General features: G+C 43.9%; 1 protein-coding gene across 1 annotated transcript in view; it reads left to right on the top strand.

Moving 5' to 3' along the window:
* Positions 1-1773: 1773 nt before the first annotated feature.
* Positions 1774-24422, top strand: part of LOC127546766 (fer-1-like protein 4) — a 31685-nt gene continuing 9036 nt past the window's right edge. Inside the window, 28 exon segments of the mRNA XM_051973716.1 lie at positions 1774-1852; positions 2448-2502; positions 2708-2807; positions 3229-3320; positions 3531-3572; positions 3766-3924; positions 4283-4343; positions 4511-4642; positions 4685-4846; positions 4951-5035; positions 5315-5474; positions 5636-5819; positions 6003-6189; positions 6612-6964; positions 8033-8141; positions 8379-8592; positions 8721-8841; positions 8996-9096; positions 11743-11830; positions 11996-12112; positions 13234-13386; positions 13510-13663; positions 13774-13898; positions 14642-14776; positions 14978-15151; positions 17822-17938; positions 18178-18339; positions 18753-18924. Of these exon segments, the coding sequence (XP_051829676.1) occupies positions 1774-1852; positions 2448-2502; positions 2708-2807; positions 3229-3320; positions 3531-3572; positions 3766-3924; positions 4283-4343; positions 4511-4642; positions 4685-4846; positions 4951-5035; positions 5315-5474; positions 5636-5819; positions 6003-6189; positions 6612-6964; positions 8033-8141; positions 8379-8592; positions 8721-8841; positions 8996-9096; positions 11743-11830; positions 11996-12112; positions 13234-13386; positions 13510-13663; positions 13774-13898; positions 14642-14776; positions 14978-15151; positions 17822-17938; positions 18178-18339; positions 18753-18924 (3793 nt within the window).

Here is a 24422-nt window from a genome sequence, read left to right as displayed (position 1 = left end):
CACTTGCAAGCTGGTCAGGTTATTTACCTTATTTACCTGTCTTAGCTTCCTTATGTGTCAAATGGGGATCTTAAAAGCATCTCCCTTCAAGGAGTAATTAGGAGGATCAAATCACATACTACTAAGTGTTTTATGAACCTTAGGGAAAGGACTAAAAGGCACTATGCTAAGTGCTTAACAAATAAATTCCTTTAGTTAACAATCTGGAGGAGCAGATGCAAAGATCAGTAAATCCTAGTCTGTGCCATCATGGACTTGCTCCAACCATATCATAGACAGAATCTAATGTAGTCTGGTGTGTTGGGGGTGGGAATGGGAACATAGAAAAAATGCAACATATGTACAAATAACTAAAAAGGGAATGAATACAAAATGACATGCCTCTGAAACATGTTAGAGTCTTAATAGATGCTTATTGGATGGAAACAGAACATGGTGCAGAGATTTTTATATTTATATTTATTTAGTTAGTCTTTAAGGTTTTTGAGGAGGCATCTAGATAGCTGAACATTGATTCTGGAGTCAGGAAAACCTAAATTCAATTTCCATCTCAGATACTTCCTAGCTGTATGACTCTGGGCAAGTCACTTAATCCTGTTTGCCTCAGTTCTGTAAAATGAACTGGAGAAGGAAATGATAAATTACTCCAATGTATCTTTGCCAAGAAAACCCCAAGTGGGATCACAAAAGAGTTGGATATAACTGAACAATACATCAAATTAAGATTTGCAAAACACTGTACATTTGATCCCTGTGATAAATTAGAGAGGTCAGAACTCATATTAACCCTGTTTTACAGATGAGGAAACTGAGGCTGAGAAGAAGTTAAGTGACTTTCCTAAGATTAGGAAGGTAGGAAGTTATCTGAGGCAGGATTTGAACTTGAATATTCTTAGCTCCAGGGCCAGCACCCTTATCCATCTATGCTATTTGCTGCTTCTGGGAATCCAGATTCTTCTGTCTGTAATCTGTGTGATCTCAAGTAAATTAGTTTTCTTTCTTTAATCTCATTTTTTTTCACCTGCAGCATAAATTCGCTGGACTTCATGCTTCAAGGACCTTTCTAGCTCTAAAGCAGAGGATTTTATGAAGGAAACTTGGTCTGGGAGTAGGAGACCTGAGGTTTTAGTGCCATTTAGTGCTCCCACTAGCTCAGTAAGTGAGATTGTATAACTCACTGCCCTTTTCCATGCCTTTCTCCTCTCTGGTCAAACGAGAATTACACATGCCTTGGCTGCTTCCTAGGGGTGGTGTTGAGATTAAATGAGATAGGGGAAATGAAAAAAGACAGGAATGTAATAAAGCTGCAGACCAATGCAGGTTGTTGCTAATAAGGAAAGTGGGTATTTTTAAGGGTAATATGTCCCATAGCTCCTTCCTAGTGAACACTTTGGGAAATTTCTCACAATGGGGAGGCTTTTCTTTTCAGTTCAGTATTGGTTATCGGTGACAACTGGCCAGACACATCCAAGACCAGCATCGCAGGCCTTTGTGGGCTAAAGCATGGCACTTGGCCTGGGCTGAGGACCACATCCATGTCTTTTGAGGTCCCTCTACCTCAGTGGTCACTGGATCCTAGTCGACTCCCCTCCACCACCTTTGGTTTGCTGACCACCAGCCCTGAGGTTGACTTTGTTTGTTTTAAGGGCAGGAATGGTTGAACCTGCAGGGCGAGTCTGAATGAGTCAGAGCTGGAGGAGCCAAGGAAGGAAGGAGGAAGGGGCTAAATAGGAAAAGGAGGTCTTACCTGAGGAGAAGCAGGGATCCCTCATCATGGCCCTGGAGGTGAAGGTGCAGAAGGTGACAGGGCTTCCTGGAACCCACGAAAGACAAGTACAACTCAGCTTCCGAGGTGAGAAGAAGAGGAGGGATTAGGAAGCCTAAGCATAGGATGATGGAGATGACTGGAGGGACTACATAAATTTCTCTTACCCAGCCCAATCACTACTTCCTCCCCAAATTCAACTGCTTTTCACCTTCAAGCATCCTTTGGTTCTCATCCCCAAACCACTGCCCAGATATTCCAGGGAGTGAGGGTGGGGGGTGAGGAAGAGAGGATGATGGGGAAAGCTTGGGTTCTTAAGTAGAGGGTTGTAGGGGAGGTAAAAGGAGAGAACAGACTCAGGAGAGGCCAGGAATTCATTAATTTGAGTCACAATATAGGTTTTATCCAGAAAACAAGGAGGATTCATTGCGGCCATGAAGCTGATATTGGTGAGGTCAGTAAAGGGGAGAAGCATCAGTTCTGGGAGAATTCAGTCCTGGAGGGGCTTGGTTCTGATGTTGGGACCTTAGTTCTGGACTTGGAGGAATCAGTTCTGCAGCTGGAGATTAAACTGGGGGTCAGAGCTCATTCAGTCCCTGGTCCTGGTGGGGGGGATCCAGGCCCCTTACTGTGCTCTCCCTGCTTCAGTTTTTTCGGTGGCCCCATTATGGGTCCCTGCTAGCTCAGGAGTTCCTGTCAGTACAGGTGGTCAACTGCAGCCGGCTCTTCAGCCCTAGGTGAGTTGGCAGCCTGAGAGGCAGCCAAATGAAAGGGTTAAGGGACTGAGGGGCCCAAGTGGCTTAAGGATTTTAAGAAAGTAAAACCATGCTGTAAGGGGAAGCTGTGGGAGGGAGTGGGAAGTGGGAGGGCCCAGAGGACCCAGGGGTTAAGGGAAGTGAGGGGAGGCCCAGGCCAGTCATGGCTTATCCAGGGCCTTGGCAGGATCCTGGGAACGCTGGTGATCTCCCTGCAGCACTTGCAGAGTGTGGGGCATCTGGTTTTGAAAGAGGCCCTGGTGGACAGGAACCAATGCTTGTCCGGGGTAAGTGTCCTCTGCTTCTGGACCCTGGAGACCAGGGGCTCCTCACTTTGGCTAGGACTATGCTTCTGAGACTGGGGAGGTGGAAGAGAGAAGGAATCCATCCTGCCTCCCTTTCCCTCTCATGACTTGGGGCATCAAGGATTGGGGTTCCCAGAAGTCACTGTGAATCCTAAGAGACATAATGTATAAAGAATTAGTCCCAGAGTTGGGAAAACCTAAATCTGGACATTAATTAGCTCGATGGCCCTGGACAAATGACTTAACTCTGATTCGGTTTTCTCAACTGTAAAATGAAAGTAATAGCTCCTGTAGCCTAGATTGGTTGGGAGCATCAGAACAGGTATTTGTAAAGTATTTTGTAAGCACTTAATAATTATCTCTCCCTCCCCTCCTTGTTCTTCTTCTCCCTCTCCTTCCCCAGATCCAGGTAGAGTTAGATCTCAGGTACCATCCTCCTGATGGTGCTGCTGGAGTTTGGTCTGAGGAGGACTTTTTGTCTCACATCAGAGACAGGTATTCCTCCCTTAGCCCATCCTTACCTACTGCAGATCCTTTCCTTGCATCTAAAACCCCTTAAATTTCCCAGAAACACTGGTAGGAAGGGTGGGTGGGATGAATGCTTCTGGACAGTAAGTGGGTTAGTTCTAGATTTTCCCAGATTCTCACTAGCTAGGTGGATGTGGATACCTGTTCTCAGTGTTCTCTGTATTTCTCCTTCACTAGCTCAGATCTGACAATCCAGAATGTGGGCTTCCAAGAGCTGGAGTGAGTAGATAGGAAACATGGAGGCTCAAAGCTGGGTGATGGGAAGGGGTGGGGGTGTGGGGTGACCAAATATTGGGCTGCTTATGTTAGTATCCTTAGTTCCCTCTAAATCCCCTGTATTCTCTCAGTTCTCTCAGCCTCTCAGGCTGTGGGACATGTGTGGGTGAGAAATGACAAGAATATGTGATCCCAGACCCCAGGTATCAGATGGGCTGGATCGTCGAGCTGTTGCATTGGGCCAAAGGTTAGCTCAAGGCCTGGGCCCACCACAGGAAGAGGAAGATGATGAGTGGGATCTGGAGGAAGAGCCTGAAGATGAAATCTCAGGGGTTGTGTTCAGCCCCATCAAAAGGTGACTCCTGGGTAGATGAGGTTGAGAAGGGCTGGGCAGAGAAGGTGGTCTTAAAGAAGAGGCTTAAAGTCCCCCTGGTAGAGACAGGGCTCACACCAAAAGAAGCCTGATAATAAAAAGCAATTCATACTTAAATTCCAAATGAGTAGCTCAGGAATTTGGGCAGACTTCCAGGAGGCATCCGTGTTTAGCTTGATTCTTAGTGCATGGGTAGGCTTTGGACTGACAGAGAGGAAGTTTGAGATAGACTCAAAAGTAATTTCCCAGAAACCTTAGAGGGAGGGAGAAGATACTGTGTGGTTTGGAAGGATGGGTTCTCAGCCCCCCCAAACTGGAATGATATCCTGTTTTTTTGCAGCCGAGCCAGAGACATCTCTAGAAGAGACCCTCACCAGGTGCCCAAAGCCCAGGCCTTCCAGGTACTGGATGGGGGGAAGAGAAGGGGAGAATTTGGACCCTGCTTCTGAAGGGGCTTTCATAGGACACCTGCTCCTTCCCCCTTGCAGATAGCCCCAGATCTTCACTCACACCCTGAGTCTCCCCAAAGCCTCAAGGGCAAAGCTTAGGCTGCCCTTCTCTCCTTTAGGTCGGTGTCTCAGTTCTCGAGGCCCAGAAACTGGTGGGAGTCAACATTAACCCTTACGTGGTCGTGAAGGTGGGGCAGCAGCGCCGAGAAACTGCCAAGCAGCGGGGGACCAACTGCCCCTTCTTCAATGAGGTGTCTGGAATGGGAAGGGGAGACACAGAGCTATAAAAGGAGGGACCCAAAGATCTGGACCAGGCAGTAAAAAGTTCTTTCTACAGAGAGACTCTAGGTATCCATCCTCCCCTACTTTGCTCTTTGCTCTCTATTTTTCAGCATTTCTTATTCGAGTTTCACGAAACCAGGGAGCGTCTGCGCGAAATGCTGCTGGAGATCTCGGTGATGAGGGCGACGCTGGGGGAGTGGGGATGGGCAGGGCAGGACTAAGGGAGTCCCTTCTCTTGGGACTTACTCCCCTCCCACGCTTTCCCCCACACTCCCAGGTGTTCCATTCTCAGACACTTCCCTTTCTGGCCACCCGGATAGGCACTTTCAGAATGGACCTGGACATCGTCTGCGAACAGCCAGGTACTGCACCCCTCTCTTCCTATCACATTAGTATCCCATGGATACTGATCCCCAGTCCTGGACTGTCTCTGGCTCAAAGGACCTCTCCGCAGATCCGATCAGACCTTGACCCCTTCCCCGACCAGGACCCTGAGCTCCCTTCAGTCCCTGCCCTCTGAGACCCTACCACCAGTCCAAAGAGCCCCTCTCTCGGGTGACCCTGAACCTGACAGGGACTGGGAAAAACCAGAACCGTCTCTCAGGATGTTCCCTTTGCACTGATTCCCCATTTCCCCACAGACAGTCACTTTTCCCAGAAATGGGCCGTGCTCCACGATCCCCAAGACACCCACGCAGGAGCCAAAGGCTTTGTCAAAGTTACCCTAACAGTGACGGCTCGGGGAGAGCTGACCAGGCCCTTACCTCCATCTCCACTGGGCCACAGTCCTGATATTGAAAAGTAAGGACAAATCTGGGGAAGAGGGCATGGGTGACCATGGAGACAGGGTCCGAAAGGAGCCGGGACTGAAAGAGGATTAGATTTAGGGATTTGGGATTTTAGGGAGCTGTGACTTGTCCAGCTTCTTTCTTCCATGCTCTTTCTTGTGTCTCCCCATCTAGGAACCTGCTTCTGCCTAGGGGATTTCCAGCTGACCGGCAGTGGGCCCAGCTCAGTGTCCGCTTATACCGGGCTAAGGGTCTCCCTGCTCTTAGCCCTGGACTCCTGGGTGGCTTGGCCCGTGTTGTGCGAGAGCAGCGAGTGTTAGTGGATCCTTACGTTAGGGTGTCCTTCTTGGGGCAACAGGTGAGCCTATTTCCATTCCAAGTCCCTCCCTCCCCCACCTTTCAGAGACAAAGCTCCAATAAGAGTCTCCCACGTTAGCCAGATGCAGCCCTCCCGCTTCTTTCCCACCGCTGCCCTGCCTTAGCCCCCATGCTGCATTCTCCTTGCCCACATGCCGATGCCAGCCAAAAAACACAATTGCAGGGGGAGACCTCAGTGCAAAGTGAGACCACGGATCCCGAATGGAACGAACAGTTGAACTTTGTGGAGCTGTTTCCACCTCTCACCTCCCGCATCCGTCTGCAGCTGATGGACGATGCTCAAATGGGTGACGTGCCCATTGCCACCCATGTCCTGGATCTCAGGCAGATCTCCCACCCAGGCCGTGCTGGTGAGCCCCCTGCTCCTTGTCCCCAAAAGATCCCACGGCTCCAGAAACACCAGGAGGCATTTAGATCTAGAGTCGGAGGCCATCAAACCCAACCCCCTCATTTTACGAACGAGGAAGGGAGGTCCTCCAAAGTTAAAGGACTCATCCCTGACTACACTGCTACCCAGGCGTTTGATCTGAAGGCTTCCAGCCCCCAGGTCCTGTGTCCCATCCAGGACACTACATCATACCACCAGATTCCTACCCCAGCACACTAGGAAGTTCTTAATTGAGACCCTGTTCTCCCTCCTACCCCTCCTAGCCCTGAAAACATGTCCCAGACTTATCCCAGCACCTGTTCTCCAGGAGTGTGTCCCTCAGCCTCCTGGGACAGGAACACTCGCGTCCACACTGACTGGCATCCCTTGCCCCTCTCTCCGCAGTGGGGTTTAAGCCTACCTTTGGTCCCACCTGGGTTCCTCTTTATGGTTCTCCCCCAACTGGGAGACTTCGGGACAGTCTGCATGGCCTCAACAGCGGCCAAGGCCCAGGTGTGTGGTTCCGAGGCCGCCTGCTGCTAGCTGTGGGGCTGGAGATGTTTGGGAGTGGGGCCCGTCCTGAGCCCCTCCAGGTCCCACAGGGCTCCAGGCTGGCCCAGATCACCAGGAAGAAGAAGAAGGGCCGGAAAGACCGGGGTCCAGCCAAGGAACCAGAACAGCCAAATGTCACCCAAGATGGGCCAGAGCTGCCCAGTGCTGTGGGAGTAGAGGTGGAAGAACTGTATCCGCTGCCTGAGGTAGGGGCCTAAAACAGCGGGTCTTGGGAGAGGGCTTGAGAATTGGGGTCTTCCTTTCCTTCCTGGCCCTGGAAATTTTACCATGAAGAAGATGAAATCTCTGGTAGGAATAACAGTAACTTGCATTTACACAGTGTTTTAAGGTTTGTTATTCAGTTGTGTCCAGCTCTTTGTGACCCCATTTGGGGTTTTCTTGGTAAAGATACTGGAGTGGTTTGCCATTTCCTTCTCCAGCTCATTACAGAGGAAACTGAGGTAAATAGACCTCCTCAGTCACACAGCTAGGAATTCTTTGAGGCTGAATTTTAACTTAGGGACATTCTTATTCACTGCACCACCAAACTGCCCGGCTTTAAGGTTTGCTTTATAATCATTATCTCTCTCTCTCTCTCTTTTTTTTTTTTCCTAACAACAACCTAGGAGAAGTAGGTGGTATTATTATCTGCATGTTTTAAACAAACGAAGAAACTGAGGTAGATAGTGTATAAATGAGTGCTAGTAAATAATCAGGGTCACACAGCTAGTTAAATATCTGAGAGTAAATTTGAACTCTTTTCTAATGCTCTATCTACTGTGCTATCTAGCTGTCTCTTTAAGGAAGCATTTTAAAATGCAAATTATTCTAAGGAAAGGCACCTCTGAAAACCATTGTCACTGTGGGTGATAGCTTATTAGTTTATTAAGGTTAGTTTGTTAAACATGGGATCATAGGGCTGGAAGGGATCTCAGAGGGTCATTGACAGATGAGGAAACTAAGGCCAGAGGTTAAGTGATTGTAAATAGTGAGAAATGGGATTAAAATTTGGATCCTCTCATTCTAAATATAGCTATCTTGTCAGTGCATCAAGCTGCCCTTTGGGGGCCTCTGTCTAAAGGGCAGGAGGTGAGGGTAAGAGAAGATGACATTAGCAAATAGATCTCTGCAGGGAAGAGATGGCCTGACCATGGAAGTGAGTGGTTGGCAGGAAGTTCAGGAGAAAGGTCCTGGAGGGGGCAAGTTCTGCCAGCTTAAATTATACTTCTGCAGTGGTTCCTGTTCCAATATCTTGTCTTCTCGCCATTACCCAGCAAGCTTTGGCTGCCCAAGAAGATTTTCTGCTCTTTGCTGTTCTTTTTGAAGCCACGATGATTGACCCTTCTGTGGGCCCCCAACCCATCAGCTTTGAGATCTCCATTGGTACAGTATCTGCCAGCATGTGCATTCTGGGCTGGGTGAATCCTAGCCCCAGTGGGAGCTGAGCCATGGACATTGTGGAGGTGGTGAAGGGTCACTTGAGGGAGATTAGGGCTGTGGTCACTCTGGAATCTGAGCTATGGTCAGTGCTGGTGGATGGGGTAACCCCAGGGCTTTGAGTCATGATCAATGCTGCCCAACAATCACTGGGGTTTCTGACCTGTGCTCGTTCTGGGGCAGGAGGTGCTGGCCGACAAGAGGAGTTTCTGAGCCGAAGATCACAGGGCAGAGAAGCTGAGGTTGGAGCCAGGATGGATGCTCAGACCAGAGAGAGCCAGCCTCTGCTGGAATTAGACCCAGAACCCGAGACCAGTCTTGGGCTAGATGAGCAGGGAGGACCTGGGGAGCTGATGGGAACTCCGGGGCTGCAACCAGAGCCCATGGAGGGTGATGGGTAGGTCTACGGGACTGGGGCAGGGATCACTGAGTTCTGGCAAGGCAAGTGGGATCCAAAGATGGTCCTGCTGGGAGGGAGGGGGGAAAGGTGAAAGTACAATAGCCTTCATCTCTGAATTTGTCTAGGCCCTACCTTTGCCTGCCCCTTCGATATGAGAAGCCATGTATTCATGTCTGGAGTCGCTGGGAAGACCATACTTGGCGCCTTCAAAGCAGCAATTGCATCAAGAAAGTAGCAGAGAGACTGGTAAGGGCCAGAACCACAGTGGGGAAGAATGCGGGAGATGGGGCCCCAGAGAAAGGAACCATGAAGGTCTGGGAGGGAAGGATGGAGGGAGGAAGCTGGACCTTGGAGAGGAGGGTCCAGGGTCCAGGTCTCCCTTTCCACTGTGTTTCTGCAGGATCAAGGGCTTCAGGAGACAGAGAGGCTGCTGAAGAGGCCAGGACCAGGGGCCTGGGTACGGCTGCGGCAGGCCCTGGAAGAATTGGTGGCTGGGAGCAGGTGAGAGGCCTCCAGGGTTCTGTGGCCCAAACTGGGCAAAAGATTGCCATAAAGTCATACAGCTAGTCTGGCACAGCAGGCTTGAACACTCGAGGGCATTCCTCTCCCCTCCTTCTTCCATGATGGCTCATCAGAGTTTGTTACCAGTTTTGCTGGCTTTGTTCCAGAGCATTTTCTCCCACTGGGACCAACCAAAGGATCTCAGCATCATATCAAGGAGTCAACAGACATTTATTAAGCACCTATTAGATTCCAGGAGAAACAAGAACAAAAGTCAAACAAAATAATCTCTGCTTTCCAGAAGCATATTATGGAAGCATCTAGAGTAGCAATTCTGGCCCTACTTACACTCTTAAAAGTTATTGAGAGACTCTTCCCCAAGAGCTTTTGTTTATGCGGGTTTCATTTATCGTTGCTGACTATATTCAAAATTAAAACATCTTAGTATTACTAGGGAAATAGAATTTTTTCATTTAATAGTATTTGATTTTTTACAATTACATGTAAAGATAGGTTTCAGCATTCACTTTTGTAAGATTTTGAGTTCCAAAATTTTTTTCTTCCTCCCGTCCTTCCTTCACCTCCCTAAGACAGCAAACAATCAAACAATCTGATATAGGTTATATATGTACCAATATTTTAAACATATTTCTCTACAAGTCATGCTGGGAAAGAAAAATCAAAACAAAAGGGAAAAATCACAAGAAAGAAAAAACAAAAAAAGGTGAAAATATTGTACTTTGATCTGCATTTAGTCTATAATTTTCTCTGGATGCAAATGGCATTTGGAATTGTCTATTGGAATTATTTTGGATCACTGTATTTCTGTATTTCTTAGGTCATGTATTTATTTTCTTTTTTGGGGGGGAGAGGAATCACTGTATTTCTGAGAAGAGCTAAGTCTATCACGGTTGATCATCACATAATCTATTACTATACAATTTTCTTCTGGTTCTGCTCACTTTACCCAACATCAGTTCATAGAAATCTTTCCAGGCTTCTCTGAAATCAGTCTGTTCACCATTTTTTAATGGTATTTTATTTTTCCAAATACATGCAAAAATAATTCTCAGCATTCATATTTGCAAAATCTTGTGTCCAAATTTTTCTCCCTCTCCTTTTCCCTCCTCCTTCTCCAAGACACAAGCAATCTACTGTAGGTTAAATGTGTTCAATTCTATATATTTCCATATTCATCTTGCTGAGCAAAAAAATAAAAACAAAAACAAAGAAAAAATCCCAACAGATAAAAAGGAGAAAAAAACCACGAGAAAGGGGGGGGGGGGAGCAAATAAACAACAAAAAGATAAAAATACTGTGCTTTGATCCACATTCAGTTTCCTGGATGCAGAAGGCTCTTTCCATTCCAACTCTATTAGAATTGCCTTGAATCACCTCATTGTTGAAAAGAGCCTTGTCCATCACAATTGATGATTACATAATCTTGTTGCTATACAATGTTCTCTGGACCTGCTCACTCACTACACTTAGCATTAGTTCATGTCTTTCCAGGCTTTTCTGAAATCAGCCTACTCATCACTTCTTATAGAACAATAATATTCTATTGCATTCTATACCATGGTTTTCACGGTGATTCCTAACTGATGGGCTTCTACTTAATAGAAGAATCACTTTGACCTTGCAGACTGCCTGAAGGATCTCTAGCACCAAAATCTGAGAACCAGTGATCTAGGGATCATTTTCCCACCCCCTCAGTTTACATGTGGGGAAACAGGCCAAGGGAGAGAAGTAGACTTGGTCAGGGAAACACAGGCAGAAAGCATCAGAAGTGGAATTTGAACCCAGGTAATCTAGGGGCAATTAGATGGTGTAGTGAATAGTATCCTGGACTTGGAATCAAGAAAATCTGAGTTCAAATCTAGCCTCTAAGCTTCTAAGTCCAGAGTTCAGTCCCTTTTCTACTGTGCAGAGTAGTCTCGATGCCCTTTTAGGAAAGAATCTATAGACTCTTTGATGCACTAAAACTAGAGTCAAGGAGGCCACATGGTGCCTATCCCAGTAATTGAACTAACTCAGTTTTAGAATTCAAGGGCAGCAAGGTGGTTCTGGATAGACTACTGGGCTTAAAGTCAGGAGGACCTGAGTTCAAATCTGGCCTCAGATGTCGCCTAGCTGTGTGACCCTGGGCAAGTCACTTGACCCTGTTTTCCGCCTTTTCCTCATCTGTAAAATGAGCTGGAGAAGAAAATGACAAATGACTGTGGTATTTTTGCTAAGAAAACCCCAAATGGGGTCACGAAGAATCAGAACGACACCAAACAAATAATGAGCACCGATGTTATATAGTTCAACTCTTTATTTTTTTCCTTTGGGGATCATTTGGACTTTTTCCAAAACAGAATTAACAATGACATTTTAAAATTACAGGATACCAGGCTTATAGGACTGGAAGTTATTTTATTTTACTAATAATCCCTCTCTAAGACTCTTGTTACTTCTCCCTGGCCTTTCCCCACAAACTCCCACAGCCTCCCTGATCTCTCCTCATGATTCTGATGACGTCTGTCACCTCTCTTATAAGGAGTGCTAATCTTTTGGTCACCCTGACTTCTCCACATGGACCTCTGTGATCCCCCTTATAACTCTGTGACCTATAACTCCTTACCCCACTCTCCCCGTACCCAGGCAGTACTGTCGGGGAGTTGAGCGGAGGACAATGACCCGGCCCAATGCCCTGGATCGGAGCCGCAGGAAGCTGCTGACACACAGCATGGTAGGCAGGAATGGGGAAGGAAGGGAGGGGAAAGGTGGTGGTGGGGGTGGGGAGGCTGACTCCTTGGATCTGTCTGTCACTTAGTTGATCTTCATCTTAGCACATGGCATCCTCCCCCACCAACATCCTGGAGCCCATCTCCATCCCTGTCTCTCTCTCACTCAGGCTGTAGCTGCTCGCCAGGGCTTGCGCCTCCTAGGAGGGCTGAGGCCCAGCAATGTGGACCAGAAGGTGATTCTGGCTAAGAAAATCCTGGCCAAGCTAAATTTCCTCTTCCAGGAGGTAAGAGAACCTGCTCTGGGCAGGGGGGAGTTATCTTTTCCTAATTATTATAACCATAAAAACAATAGCTCTTTCTTATTGCATTTTATGATTTATTGAGTAGTCACAAAAACAAGGTGAAAGAGATTGTGAAATGTTATCTAACCCATTATTACAGGTGAAGAAATCAGGGTTTAGAGAGAATAAATCAGCCAGAGTTACAACACTAGAGAGTGTCAGAGAGAACTGGTGCTTGAACACAGGTCTTTTAACTCCTCAGGCCTTTCCTTCTTCCTTCTTCCCTCATTCCTCCCTTCTTCCTCTCTCTTTTCCTCCCTCTCTCCCTTCCTCCTTCCCTCCTTCCTTTTTTACCTCTCTCCCTCCATCCCTTTCTTCCTTTCTTCCACCTCTTTTTAAAAAAATCTTTCTCTTTACCCCTTACAAATGTTTATGAATTTTTTTCCTTTTTCAATTGATAAACATTTATTTTCCTCCCCTTCCCTCAACTCCCTTCCACCCACTGAAATTGGGAAGTAGGGTGAAAAAGAAAAGTGTCAGGAACAAGTATATATTATCAAGCAAAACAAATATCCACATTGGCTAAATTCAAAAACATGCATCTCAATCTGTATCTTAAGTCACTCCATGCCATGAAGTGGGTAGCATGTTTCATCATTGCACTCAGGAATCATGGCTAATTATCTCATTGATGTGTTCCTAAGTCTTTCAAAGTTACTTTACAATGCTGTTGTCTTTGTATAAATCATTTTCCTAGTTCTGCTCACTTCACTGTATTGTTCCATAAAGTCTTTCCAGATATTTCTGAAACTATCCCCTTCATCATGCCTTATAATACAATAGGAATCTGTTTCATTCATATACCATAATTTATTCATTCATTCTCCAGTTTATTGATACATCTTTAGTTTCCAATTCTTTGAAGAGCTGCTATGAATATTTTTGTATATATGGAGCCTTTTTTATAAATATGGATCCTGTGGTTAATTTTGTGACGTTTAGAGCACAATCCCAATTTTTTTTTCAGAGTTCTTTGTATTCTTCCACCTAAGGTACCATTCCTTGCCACCTCTGGTCCCTGCAGTGTTACCTTTGCTATCTCATAGTCTCCTGACTTCTTTCAGCCCCAGCCACCTCTCCCAGATGTGTTGGTTTGGTTGCTCAGTGGGCAACGGCGTGTGGCCCTTGCTCGGGTCCCAGCCCAAGATGTGTTATTCTCTGTGGTAGAGGAAGAACGTGGACGGGACTGTGGACGGATCCAGAGCCTCCTGCTCACTGTGAGGAGCCTGGGGACAAGGCTAGACCTGGAGGGAAGCGGTGGGTGGGTGACCTGGAGTAGGAAACAGGGCCAACCCAGAGGGACAGATTTATTTGACTCAGCTGTGTTGCCCTCACCCGAGGTACCTGGAGCTCCTCCTGGGGAGGTCTGTGCCAAGCTGGAGCTGCTCCTATGGCTCGGCCAGAGCAAACATGCCAAGGCCTGTACTCAGGAGCTCCCCCCAGAGTTGCTGCCCCAACCCCTGGGAGGTCTGCCTCACACCTTACACCGAGATGGTAAGCTTACACTTGGAAACGGGGTGGAGGTGGGAGACCCGGAGCCTGGTGCCTGAGGCTCAGGGACTGGTTCTCTGATAAGTATGGCTTCCTTCCTGTCCCTACCCTAGACTTTAGCTACTTTCAGCTCCGAGCTCACCTCTATCAAGCAAGGGGAGTCCTGGCAGCCGATGACAGCGGACTCTCCGACCCCTTTGCCCAGGTCCTTGTCTCCACACAGTGCCAGGCCACCCAGGTAAAGGCAACACTGTCCCTCCCCAGACCCTAAGTAGTTGGAAGAGGATAAGGAAGTATACTGTCCTAGTGAATAATGGGCAGACCTGGAACTGGATCCTCAGGGCTCATTTCTGGGGGTGGAAGTTATGGGAAAGCTTGCCCTCTCGAAGTAGTTCCCTATCTTCTGAAGTGAATGGGGAAGGGATCAAGCTTGGGCTACAAGGAGCAGGGACAGGGTATTTCACTTAGCTTCATTCTTAGTCAATTAACAAGCACTTTTAAACAACTTCTATGTTCCAGGAACTGTGGTAAGTGCTGAGGACACAAATAGACTTAATATATAGTCACTGACTTCAAGGAGTTTACATTCCAATATGGGAATATGATACATTAAAAAAAAGAGAGAGAACTAGAAAGAGGAATAGGATAAGGAAGGAAGTCAGGAGCAGGGCCTGCAAAACTAACTCACACATCAAAGAAGTCTGGCACTGTAATGTTCATCAGCCATAGTCCCCCCTTCCCAATAAAGCAGAAGGAAAGGCATCTTTTCATTTCTCCATTCCTCTTCTTTGGAATCAAGCTTGTTGTTACAATTTTGCATCATTTCCCCCCATGACTTTAAAAACAGATTTGAAATCACCAAGTTACTAAACAGCGATCCACCCTCCAGCTGAAGCATTCGTGCTCTCCAGCAGCCCTTAGGTCCACCCTATCCTTGGTTATCCTTCCCTTCTCTACCTTCCCTCTGGATGTCTCTACCAGGTCCTGGAGCAGACGCTGAGCCCACTGTGGGATGAGCTCCTAGTGTTTGAGCAGCTGATTATAGATGGTCGGAGAGAACAGCTTCCTGCCGAGCCACCCCTTGTTACTATCAATGTCTTTGATCACAACAAGTTTGTGAGTGTCTGTGTGTGTGTGTGTACCTGCCCATAGATTGGTCTGTCTCTCTGGAGTTTGCCTCCATGTTTCAGCCCAGCCCATCTGCTACTACAGCCACCATCATCCTTGTTGCTGGCTCAGTTGGAGCCTTCTTGTCCCCAGTCCTTTCCATCTCAGGTCCCTGTCTTCTCCTCCAAGCCTGGCTTGTTCTCCTCACAGGGTCCCCCTGTATTTCTGGGTCGGGCTCTGGCAGCTCCTCAGGTAAAGCTGATCGAGGAGCCCTACCGATGCCCTGAGCTACAGTTCTTCCCCCTGATGAAGGGTCTTCAAGCTGCAGGGGAGCTCATTGCCACCTTTGAACTCATTGAGTTGGATTACAGTGGCAGGCTTGAGGTAAGAGTGGAATCACAGGTTTGTCTCCCCTCCTTTTCCCCACTCTCCAGTAGGATACAACTGATTCAGTTTTGGGGGGTATTCTTAATAGTATTTTATTTTTCCAATTACATGTAAATATAGTTTTCAATACTCATTTTTATAAGACCTTAAATTCCAAATTTTTTCCTTCTCTCCTTTATCTCCTCTCTGCCCAAGACAGTAAGCAATCTGTTGGGTTATACACTTAAAATCATTTTAACCACATTTCCATATTGATCATGTTGTGAAGGAAAAATCAAAACAGAAGGAAAAACTCACAAAAGAAAGAGAGCAAATTAAATAAAGGATAAATGGGTAGTTAGATGGCATAGTGGACAAAGTACCAGCCCTGAAATCCTGACCTGAGTTCAAATGTAGTCTCAGGTACTTAACACTTCCTAATAACAAATAAATAAATAAATAAATAAACAAATAAATAAAAACAGCATGTTTCACTCCAAATTCAGTCTCTTAGTTCTCTTTCTGGATGCAAATGGTATCCCAAGTTGATTGGAATTGTCTTGAATCACTGTATTTCTGAGAAGAGCTAAATCTATCATATTTGATCATCACATAATCTTGCTGTTACTATAGGCAATGTTTTCCTAGTTCTGTTTATTTTACCCAGTATCAGTTCCTGTAAGTCTTTCCAAGCTTTCCTGAAATCATGATAATATTTCATTACATTCCTATACCAAAACTTACTCAGCCAATCTCCAGCTGATGGGCATCTACTCAATTTCCAATTCCTTGTCACACACACAAAAAAAGCTGCCACAAATCTTTTTGCACTTTTTTTTCTTTCCCCTCTTTTGTGATCTCTTTGGGGTACAGACCGAGTAGTGACATGGCTGGATCAAAGGGTAATATACATTTTTTCCTCTGAGGCAATTGGGATTAAGTGACATGCCCAGGGTCACACAGCTACGCAGTGTTAATTGAACTCATATCCTCCTGACTTCAGGGCTGGTACTCTATGCACTGTGCCATCTAGCTGCCCCTTTATCCTTTATTTAATTTGCTTTTTTTTGTAAGTTTGAGGGTAATGCACATTTTGATAGCCCTTTGAGCATAGTTGCTCTCCAAAATAGCTGGATTAGTTCACAACTCCACTAATAGTACATTCCCCCTCCTTTTCTTTCTTTCTTTCTTTTTTTTTTAAACACATCTCCAACACTTAACATTATCTTTTTCTGTCATCTTAGCTAATCACCTGTTAACAACCATTGAAAATTTCCAATTCTCAAAGAATTGATTTGGTATTCTGTACTTTCCTGGCAGAGCTGAAACATACTTATTACTAATGTATACAAGGGAAGACCAGTATCATGGACGAGCAAGCAGGTTGTTCAAGGAAGCCTTGTTCTCCCACCAAGTTGAGGAGAATAGGCTACTCTTTTTTTTTTTCTTTCTTGAAATAAGGTGAATATTTTATGAATGACATTCATGTAAAATAAAATCTTAAAGCTGCTCAATCAAAAAGTTAAAAGATTCAACTTCTAGAAAAGAGACTTAGTAAGTCTATATCATTAGATTTTTTTTTAAATAGCTTTTTATTTACAAGATATATGCATGGATAATTTTTCAGCATTGACAATTGCAAAACCTTTTGTTCCAATTTTTTCCCCTCCTTCCCCCTATCTCCTCCCCCAGTTGGCAGGTAGTCCCATATATGTTAAATATGTTAAAGTATAAGTTAAATACAATATATGTATTCATGTCCATACAATTATTTTGCTGTACAAAAAGAATCAGACTTTGAAATATTGTACAATTAGCCTGTGAAGGAAATCAAAAATGCAGGCGGACAAAAATAGAGGGATTGGGAATTCTATGTAATGGTTCTTAGTCATCTCCCAAAGTTCTTTCAGTGGGTGTAGCTGGTTCAATTCATTACTGCTCTATTGGAGCTGATTTGGTTCATCTCATTGCTGAAGAGGGGCATGTCCATCAGAACTGATCATCATATAATATTGTTGTTGAAGTATATGATGATCTCCTGGTCCTGCTCAGAATAGGCTACTCTTACAACTGGGTGGAGAAGACAAAGAATACATTAGGATGCTACAGAGATGAAAGATTGGGCGAGAAGGGTAATACTATGTTGGAAGGGGGAGAAACAAAGTTAGGAGATTAATAAAAGTTTAGTTAATGAGACAATCACTAAATCATGACTAGATCATTCTGGGAACCAAGACTGGGGAAGTGGATGGGAGGTTTCTATTGTCCTGCCCAAGAATAATATTCTTTTTGAGGAGAGCATATTTTCCAATAGTTTTTTTATGTAAATAACACCTTGTTTATCCAAAAATCTTTGCAATTATTCCAAGCTCTTTAAAAGCACAACAAAATAAGAAAAATCTAGAGTTTTTCTTTCATATTATATCCCTGTCCTCATGGACATGTCCTCAAGGGCATGAAATACCAACCCAGGTAACTATGATATAAAATTTTACATGAAAATTTAGACAGGAACAGAGAAATGAGAAATCCAAGAGAGAGGAACTTTTGTGTCAAGAATATGACTCCAAGGACACAAACATGTACCCACATTTAGAGCCCACGTTTTTGAACATGTTCCTCTGGACACAATTGCCAAGTAACTCATTCCCTATTGCCATATATCATCTGCCTTCTGCACCTTTCTAGCCCTCAGTACCAGAAGATGTAGAGCCCCAGGATCTAGAATTTCTGCGTGACACTATTTCTGGATGTCTCCATCTACCCCCAGGGGTACGACCCCTGCTCAGGGAGTTCCGAATTGAGGTATCTGGGACCCGATAGCCCCATTCTACTTGCCTCCTGCCCTAGGGCTCCTTTCCCCGAATCCCTCCCCAACTTTCCCTAAACCTCATTAACTGACTCCATGTAAGTTGTTTCCCCCTTTCATATCTTCCCTAGAATTATGTCCCCTCTCTCTATAGCTCATCTTCTCCCTACTCTCTTTCTCTGTCTCTCTCCCTCTCTCTCCTCACCTTCTTCCCTTCTCCCCCCCATACATCCAGGTACTGTTTTGGGGTCTTCGGGGGCTAGGCCGGATACATCTATTTGCGGTGGAGCAGCCACAGGTCGTGTTGGAAATTGGGGGCCAACGTGTGGAGTCTGAGATTCTGGCTAGTTATCGAGAGAACCCCAACTTCACAGAACTAGTCAAGCACCTGACTGTGGTGAGAGGCCATGGGGAGAGTGGGAAGCATCCTTTCTCCAGGGTTCTTGGAATTCCCTGCCTCCAACACCTCTAAAAAACCCCTTGAAGTGTAGGAGGTCTGGTTAGGCTCATAATCTTTGGTCTATCTTGAGGTACTGATTCATAAAACCTCAGAATCTGTTGGGAACCTATTTAAAGTTGGTCCATCGATTTCCCTTCTGGACTTAAGATCCCTTAAATCCTCTGAATTCATAACTTACCCTTTGGGTAGGTTATTGAAAATGTCTTCCTTTTTTTTTCTTGCATATCTTCTCTCAACTTCCAAACTCACTACACAAACTCACATCCTGAGCAAAGTAAAGGGATCCCCTGAGTCTCAGTGACCCCTTTCACACTTTGTGACTTTCCATCTCCTTTCCTTACTCCACGCAGGAGCTCCCTGAGCAACCATATCTGCAGCCCCCACTCAGTGTCCTTGTAATTGAGCGTCGAGCCTTTGGACGTACCATTCTTGTAGGTTCCCACATCGTCCCACATGTCCTTCGGTTTGCTCTCCAGGAGCCCACAGAGTCCTCTGAGGAAGATGGAGATAGAGGACTCCAAGGTGAGTGACCTTTATCTTCACAAAATCCATTTCAAAATCCCTTAACTATTCTTGGGGCTCAATTCTATCCCTACTCTGGAAGGCTGGTGCTGGTGCCTTTGCTGCACTGGCCTTACCCTACTGATTCTCCTTCTAAACCCTGCAGACGTTAGAGGTATTCAGCACCTTCAAGAACATTTTTCCAATTTCTTCCCAGGCTTAGCCTTTTCCCTTTCTTCCTTTTTTCAACCTGATCATTATTAGGGTTCAAAATATGTCTTCTTTCCTTTCTTCCTTCCTTCCTTCCTTCCTTCCTTCCTTCCTTCCTTCCTTCCTTCCTTCCTTCCTTCCTTCCTTCCTTCCTTCCTTCCTTCCTTCCTTTCTTCCTTCTTCCTTCCTTCTTCCTTCCTTCTTCCTTCCTTCTTTCTTTCTTTCCCTCCTCTTTGGGGAGAGGCAATTCTATCAATGGAGGTCCTTTGCTGTTGCTCAGTTATTTTAGTAGTGTCTGACTTTTTGTGATTTGGGGATTTCTTGGCAAAGATACTAGCCTGATTTGCCATTTCTCTCTAAAGCTCACTTTAGAGATGAGGAAACTGAGGCAGACAAGGTTAAGTGACTTGCTTAGGGTCAAAAATCTAGTTAAGTGTGTGAGGCCATATTGGAACTCAGAAAAAGGATCTTTCAAGTCCAAGCCTGGCAGTCTAGCTACCCTGCCCTCTCCCCAGTACCACCCTACTTTATGATGTGAGTTAAAGATAAGAGGCCAAATTGAACATAAATGGGATATATTAATAAGCTAAGGAATCTGTTCTCCCTGATAACCATTTTGTCTTCCTGGAGAGTTGTTTTTTATAACTCATCAGCTCACCTAGAGAACAGCCAATCAGCAGTATTCTGCAGCAGTTTAGGATAGAAGAGTAAAGCATTTCAAGGGAGAGAGAGGGTAGAGAAAAAAGAGAATCAGGAATAATTTGGATACAGTTGGTTGGATTTATTATTAGAATAAGAACAAATTCAGGATTGGGAGACAAGGGGAAGAGACTAAATACTTTCACAATCATGAACTTAGTTCTTTTAGATGAAACCATAGAGTCTCTTATCTGAGGATAGCAAGCATTTGTTATAATAGTAGATTAGACCTTTCCTTTCAACCATATCCTTACATAAGGTTTGGAGACTTTCTAATATTAGGCCACCAGTCAGTCGGGGGATTTCCACATTGTTAGTTCATCCAGATATTGCAAAATAATTTGGGTACTATCTTTCTTCCATATATGACACAAAAGTGATTAACTTCCAAGGCAGCCTGTTCTACTTCTGGATTATCATTCAGATGGTTTAAATTTTTTTCCCTTACCACAAGGTGAGGTCTCCTTTTTTTTTTTTTTAATTAAAGCTTTTTATTTTCAAAACACATGCATAAATAGTTTTCAACATTCACCCTTACAAAACTTTGTGCTCTAATTTTTTTCTCTCTCTCTTTCCCCTACTCTTTCTCCTAGACACTAAGTGATCCAATATATGTTAAATATGTGCAATTCTTTTATATGTATTTCCACAATTATCATAATAACACAAGAAAAATCAGATCAAAAAGGAAAAAGTGAGAAAGAAAAAATGCAAACAAACAACAACAACAAATAGTGAAAATGTTGTGATCCACACTCACTTCTTATAGTCCTCTCTCTCTGGGTGCAAATGATTCTCTTCATCATTGGAACTGGCCTGAATCAGTGAGGTCTACATCTTTGCAACTTTTAGCTGCTGTTTCTAGTTCTATCTTTGGTCCCAGGAGGACATATCTAATCCTTTATCTAAAGGACATCTTGAGGATGTTAAACAAAAAAGTCAAAACTACATTTAAAAAGTGATTGTGACTGATTGTATATACTTTAAGTTACCATTTCTGAAGGGTATGTTGTTCAACAGTTTTTCAGTCCTGTCTAACTCATCATGACCTCATTTGGGGTTTTCTTGATAAAAACACTGGAGAGGTTAGCCATTTCTTTCTCCAACTCATTTTATTGATGAGGAAACTGAGACAAAACAGGATGAAGTGACTTGCCCAGGGTGCCACACACTAACAGTCTGAAGCCAAATTTGAACTAAGCTTTTCCTGATTTCTGGACCAGAGTTCTATTCACTGAGCCATTTTAACAAGTTGATATCAATGTTCAGTTTTGTTATTTTTAAAACTTGCCCTCTTTTATATTGTCACTATTGGTTATGCTTTCTTTATTCTTCATCACTTTCTATGTCTTCCCATATATCTTTGAATTCTTCATGTTCATCATCCCTCAGAACTCATTTTCTCTACTTACTGTACTTTAAATTCCCTATTTACTATTTTTGTTCCATTCTTTCATTTAAACCAAAAACCATTCTCCTTTATAGAGAAAACAAAAGAAACAAAAATATGAGCTGAGTAGTTTTTCCTTCATGTCAACTCTTAAACCCTTTCTGAATAGTGGTCTTTTCCCTTCTTTGTTCTTCCTGTTACCCTCAATGTGACTTAACTAATTTAATATGTTTTCTGATTATTCATGCACTGATATTGATAGCATCCTCTATTATAGGCGTTCTAGAAGTAACCCTCTGTACCCTCATAACACTTGCTCACAAGTCCCTATCTGGACTTTCTTTTAACAATAAGCCAATATAATAATTTTTTTTTTTTAAGCAAAGGCATTTATTAAAATGGGCAGTTAAGTGACATAGTGGATAGAATGCCAAGCCTGAAGTCAGGGAGACCATAGTTCAAATCTATGCACTTATTAGCAGTATGACCCTGGGCAAATCACTGTTTTCCTCAGTTTCCTCATCTGTAAAATAAATGAGCTGGAGAAAAAAATGGCAAACCACTCCAATATCTTGCCAAGAAAACCCCAAATGGGGTCATGAAAAATAGGACAAGACTAAAATGACTGAACAGAATTTGTTAAAATGACATAGGAAGAACAGTAATTCCAAAGTATTTCCCCCAAATTTGGAGTATATATTCTTCCACAAATAATCAGAGAATTGGGTGGGGGAAGAGTGGACCACAAATATAAAGATGATATTATGACAAATGTTGAGAACACAGGTTTCCCAATGAAATCAATGAGTTGTTCTGACACTTAGCTTTGAAATGGACAAATAGCCCTCCTTTCCCCTCCTTTCCACCTCGGGCCAGCAGAAGAACGTTTGCTCAGCTAGATTGGGGGACTTCTTTTGCATTTCAAAAGGCCGGCTCAACAATGCTCTTAAGGGTGGGGGAAGATGGTAGCTGAAACTCTCTATCTATGTTAAAACATCTGCCCAGGTGGGGTTCTCTTGTTAAAATGTAACAAGCCGAACAGAAATGCTTATAAGGCTGTCTTTAGTTCTGTAAGGTACGGAATTTAATCAGAATTCCGTAATGAGCTCGGTACCAAATAAATTCTAAAAACTTTCCTCATTGCGGCTGTCTTGAATTTTATTGCCTGGGCTATTTCAGCTTGTCTTCTTCCTTATAGGGCAAAGTATTTTAGTCACCTGAGTCCATTCTGCTAGACTAGGGTCAATAAGGTTTTTCAGCTGCTGCTAGGCTCACCTGAGCAAGTTGCTTGGCTACAGAGAGGTGACACTTTTCTGGGCTGGACAAGTCACTTGGTCCTTGAGTTCTTCTCAGGGAATAGCATCTCTGCTGATTCAATGGCCTTACTGGACTAAGTAATTTTTTTTAATTTTTTTTTTAAATTTTATTTCATTATAGTTTTTTATTTACAAAACATATGCATGGGAAATTTTTCAACATTGATCCTTGCAAAACTTTCTGTCCCAGATTTTCCCCTCATATCCCCTACTCCCTCCCCTAGATGGCAAGTAGTGCAATATATGTTAAATGTTAAATCCAATATATGTATACATATTTATACAGTTATCTTGCTGTACAAGAAAAATTGCATCTAGAAAGGGAAAAAAAAACCTGAGAAGGAAAACAAAAATGCTAGCAAACAATAACAGAAAGAGTGAAAATGCTGTTGTGGTCCACACTCAGTTCCCACAGTCTCTCTGGGTGTAGATGGCTCTCTTCATTACTGAACAGGTGGAACTAGTTTGAATCAATCTCATTGTTGAAGAGAGGCACTGGACTTACTCTTGAATGATCAATTGCAGGCTCACTTTAGTCATTATCTCAGAAGGACTGTCTGTTCTCTTTTTAGTTAGAATATTACCGTGATCTTTAGCTAGTCATGATCCTTAGCCTAGGACTGGAAGAAACCTTGTAATGCCAGAGAAACTGAGGCAGGAGAGAGATTAGAGAGTTTTTAATATTTTATTAATGGGAGAGTAAGATTAACTGGACAGGACTCTCGTCTCAAATTATCCAGTCAGACAGAGATAAAGATATACTGGGACCAAGGAATTCATGTTGGTCCCAGGTCTGGAGGAGACTATCATCTCAAAGAATCCAGCGTCCAGCATCCACAGCCAGCTGCCATTCTCCAGCAATGAATGGAGAATCTCTAACCTTTATATACCTTTTGGAGACAAAGAAGAGGGAAAGAGCCAGCTGGAAAAGTCTATGAATCAAAAAGGAACCCAGAGACAGGATGTCTGAATACCCAGAGATAAAGATGTTAGTGAACTATCTTGGAATATTTTAAAGGGATGTTGTAACTTTTCAAGGACAGAAGATAATCAGAAGGTCTACTCTCTTGTTTATCTTGCTTGGGCTAACAATTTATAACCTTAGACTAATTGGTCCTCAGCCTTCATGGACCAGAGGGAGATTTACAGCTTAGGGGAGTAATTAGGGAGACTGAGACAAGGGAAACTTGTACAAGGAAACTGAGTCAGGACAGTTAAAGAAAACTGTGGCATAACAACCTTAGCTCTGAAATATATTTCCTCCATAGGAGAAAGTCTAACTCATTTAACAATCCCAAAGCTAGTTCTTTCTGCAAGGTATTCTACCTTGGCTTGTGAGATTCTATCCCGGTTCTATCAGTTATATTTCCTAGACTCCTTTTGAGGTCTCATGCAGATGAAGACTTTCTTTGTTATTGTCTTTACTCTCTATAAGTAATGGAGCTATTTAAGTTTCTGGTTGTTGTTTGGTTTTCTTGGCAAGGAATTTGATTTTCTAATTTCCAGCAAGGAGGATAAAAAGGTCATATGGCTAGTAAGTGTCTGAGACCAGATTTGAAATCAAGAAGATGAATCTTCCTGGCTCTAGACTTGGGGCTCCACCCAGCTGCCCTTTAAAGTTAAAACTTTTCCTAATAAGGAATGTTTACTCTTTTAAAAAAATTTTTTGCAAGGCAATTGGGGTTAAATGACTTGTCCAGGGTCATACAGCTAGAAAATATTGTGTCTGAGGTCAGATTTAAATTCAGGTGTTCCTGCTTTCAGAGCCAGTGATCTAGCTGGCCACTTATTCTCTATGGTTTAGAAAGTCTTTCTCTTTATATTTTAATATTTTTGTCTTTTCATTTCTCTCAAACTCACTGGACCACCCTCTTATACCACCCTCTTATAACAAAGTCTTTTAC

Source organism: Antechinus flavipes, chromosome 2 (assembly GCF_016432865.1).
Source record: "Antechinus flavipes isolate AdamAnt ecotype Samford, QLD, Australia chromosome 2, AdamAnt_v2, whole genome shotgun sequence".
NCBI classification, from domain to species: domain Eukaryota; kingdom Metazoa; phylum Chordata; class Mammalia; order Dasyuromorphia; family Dasyuridae; genus Antechinus; species Antechinus flavipes.
Note: the sequence above shows the minus strand (reverse complement) of the source record. Positions and strands in the feature narration are given on the sequence as shown.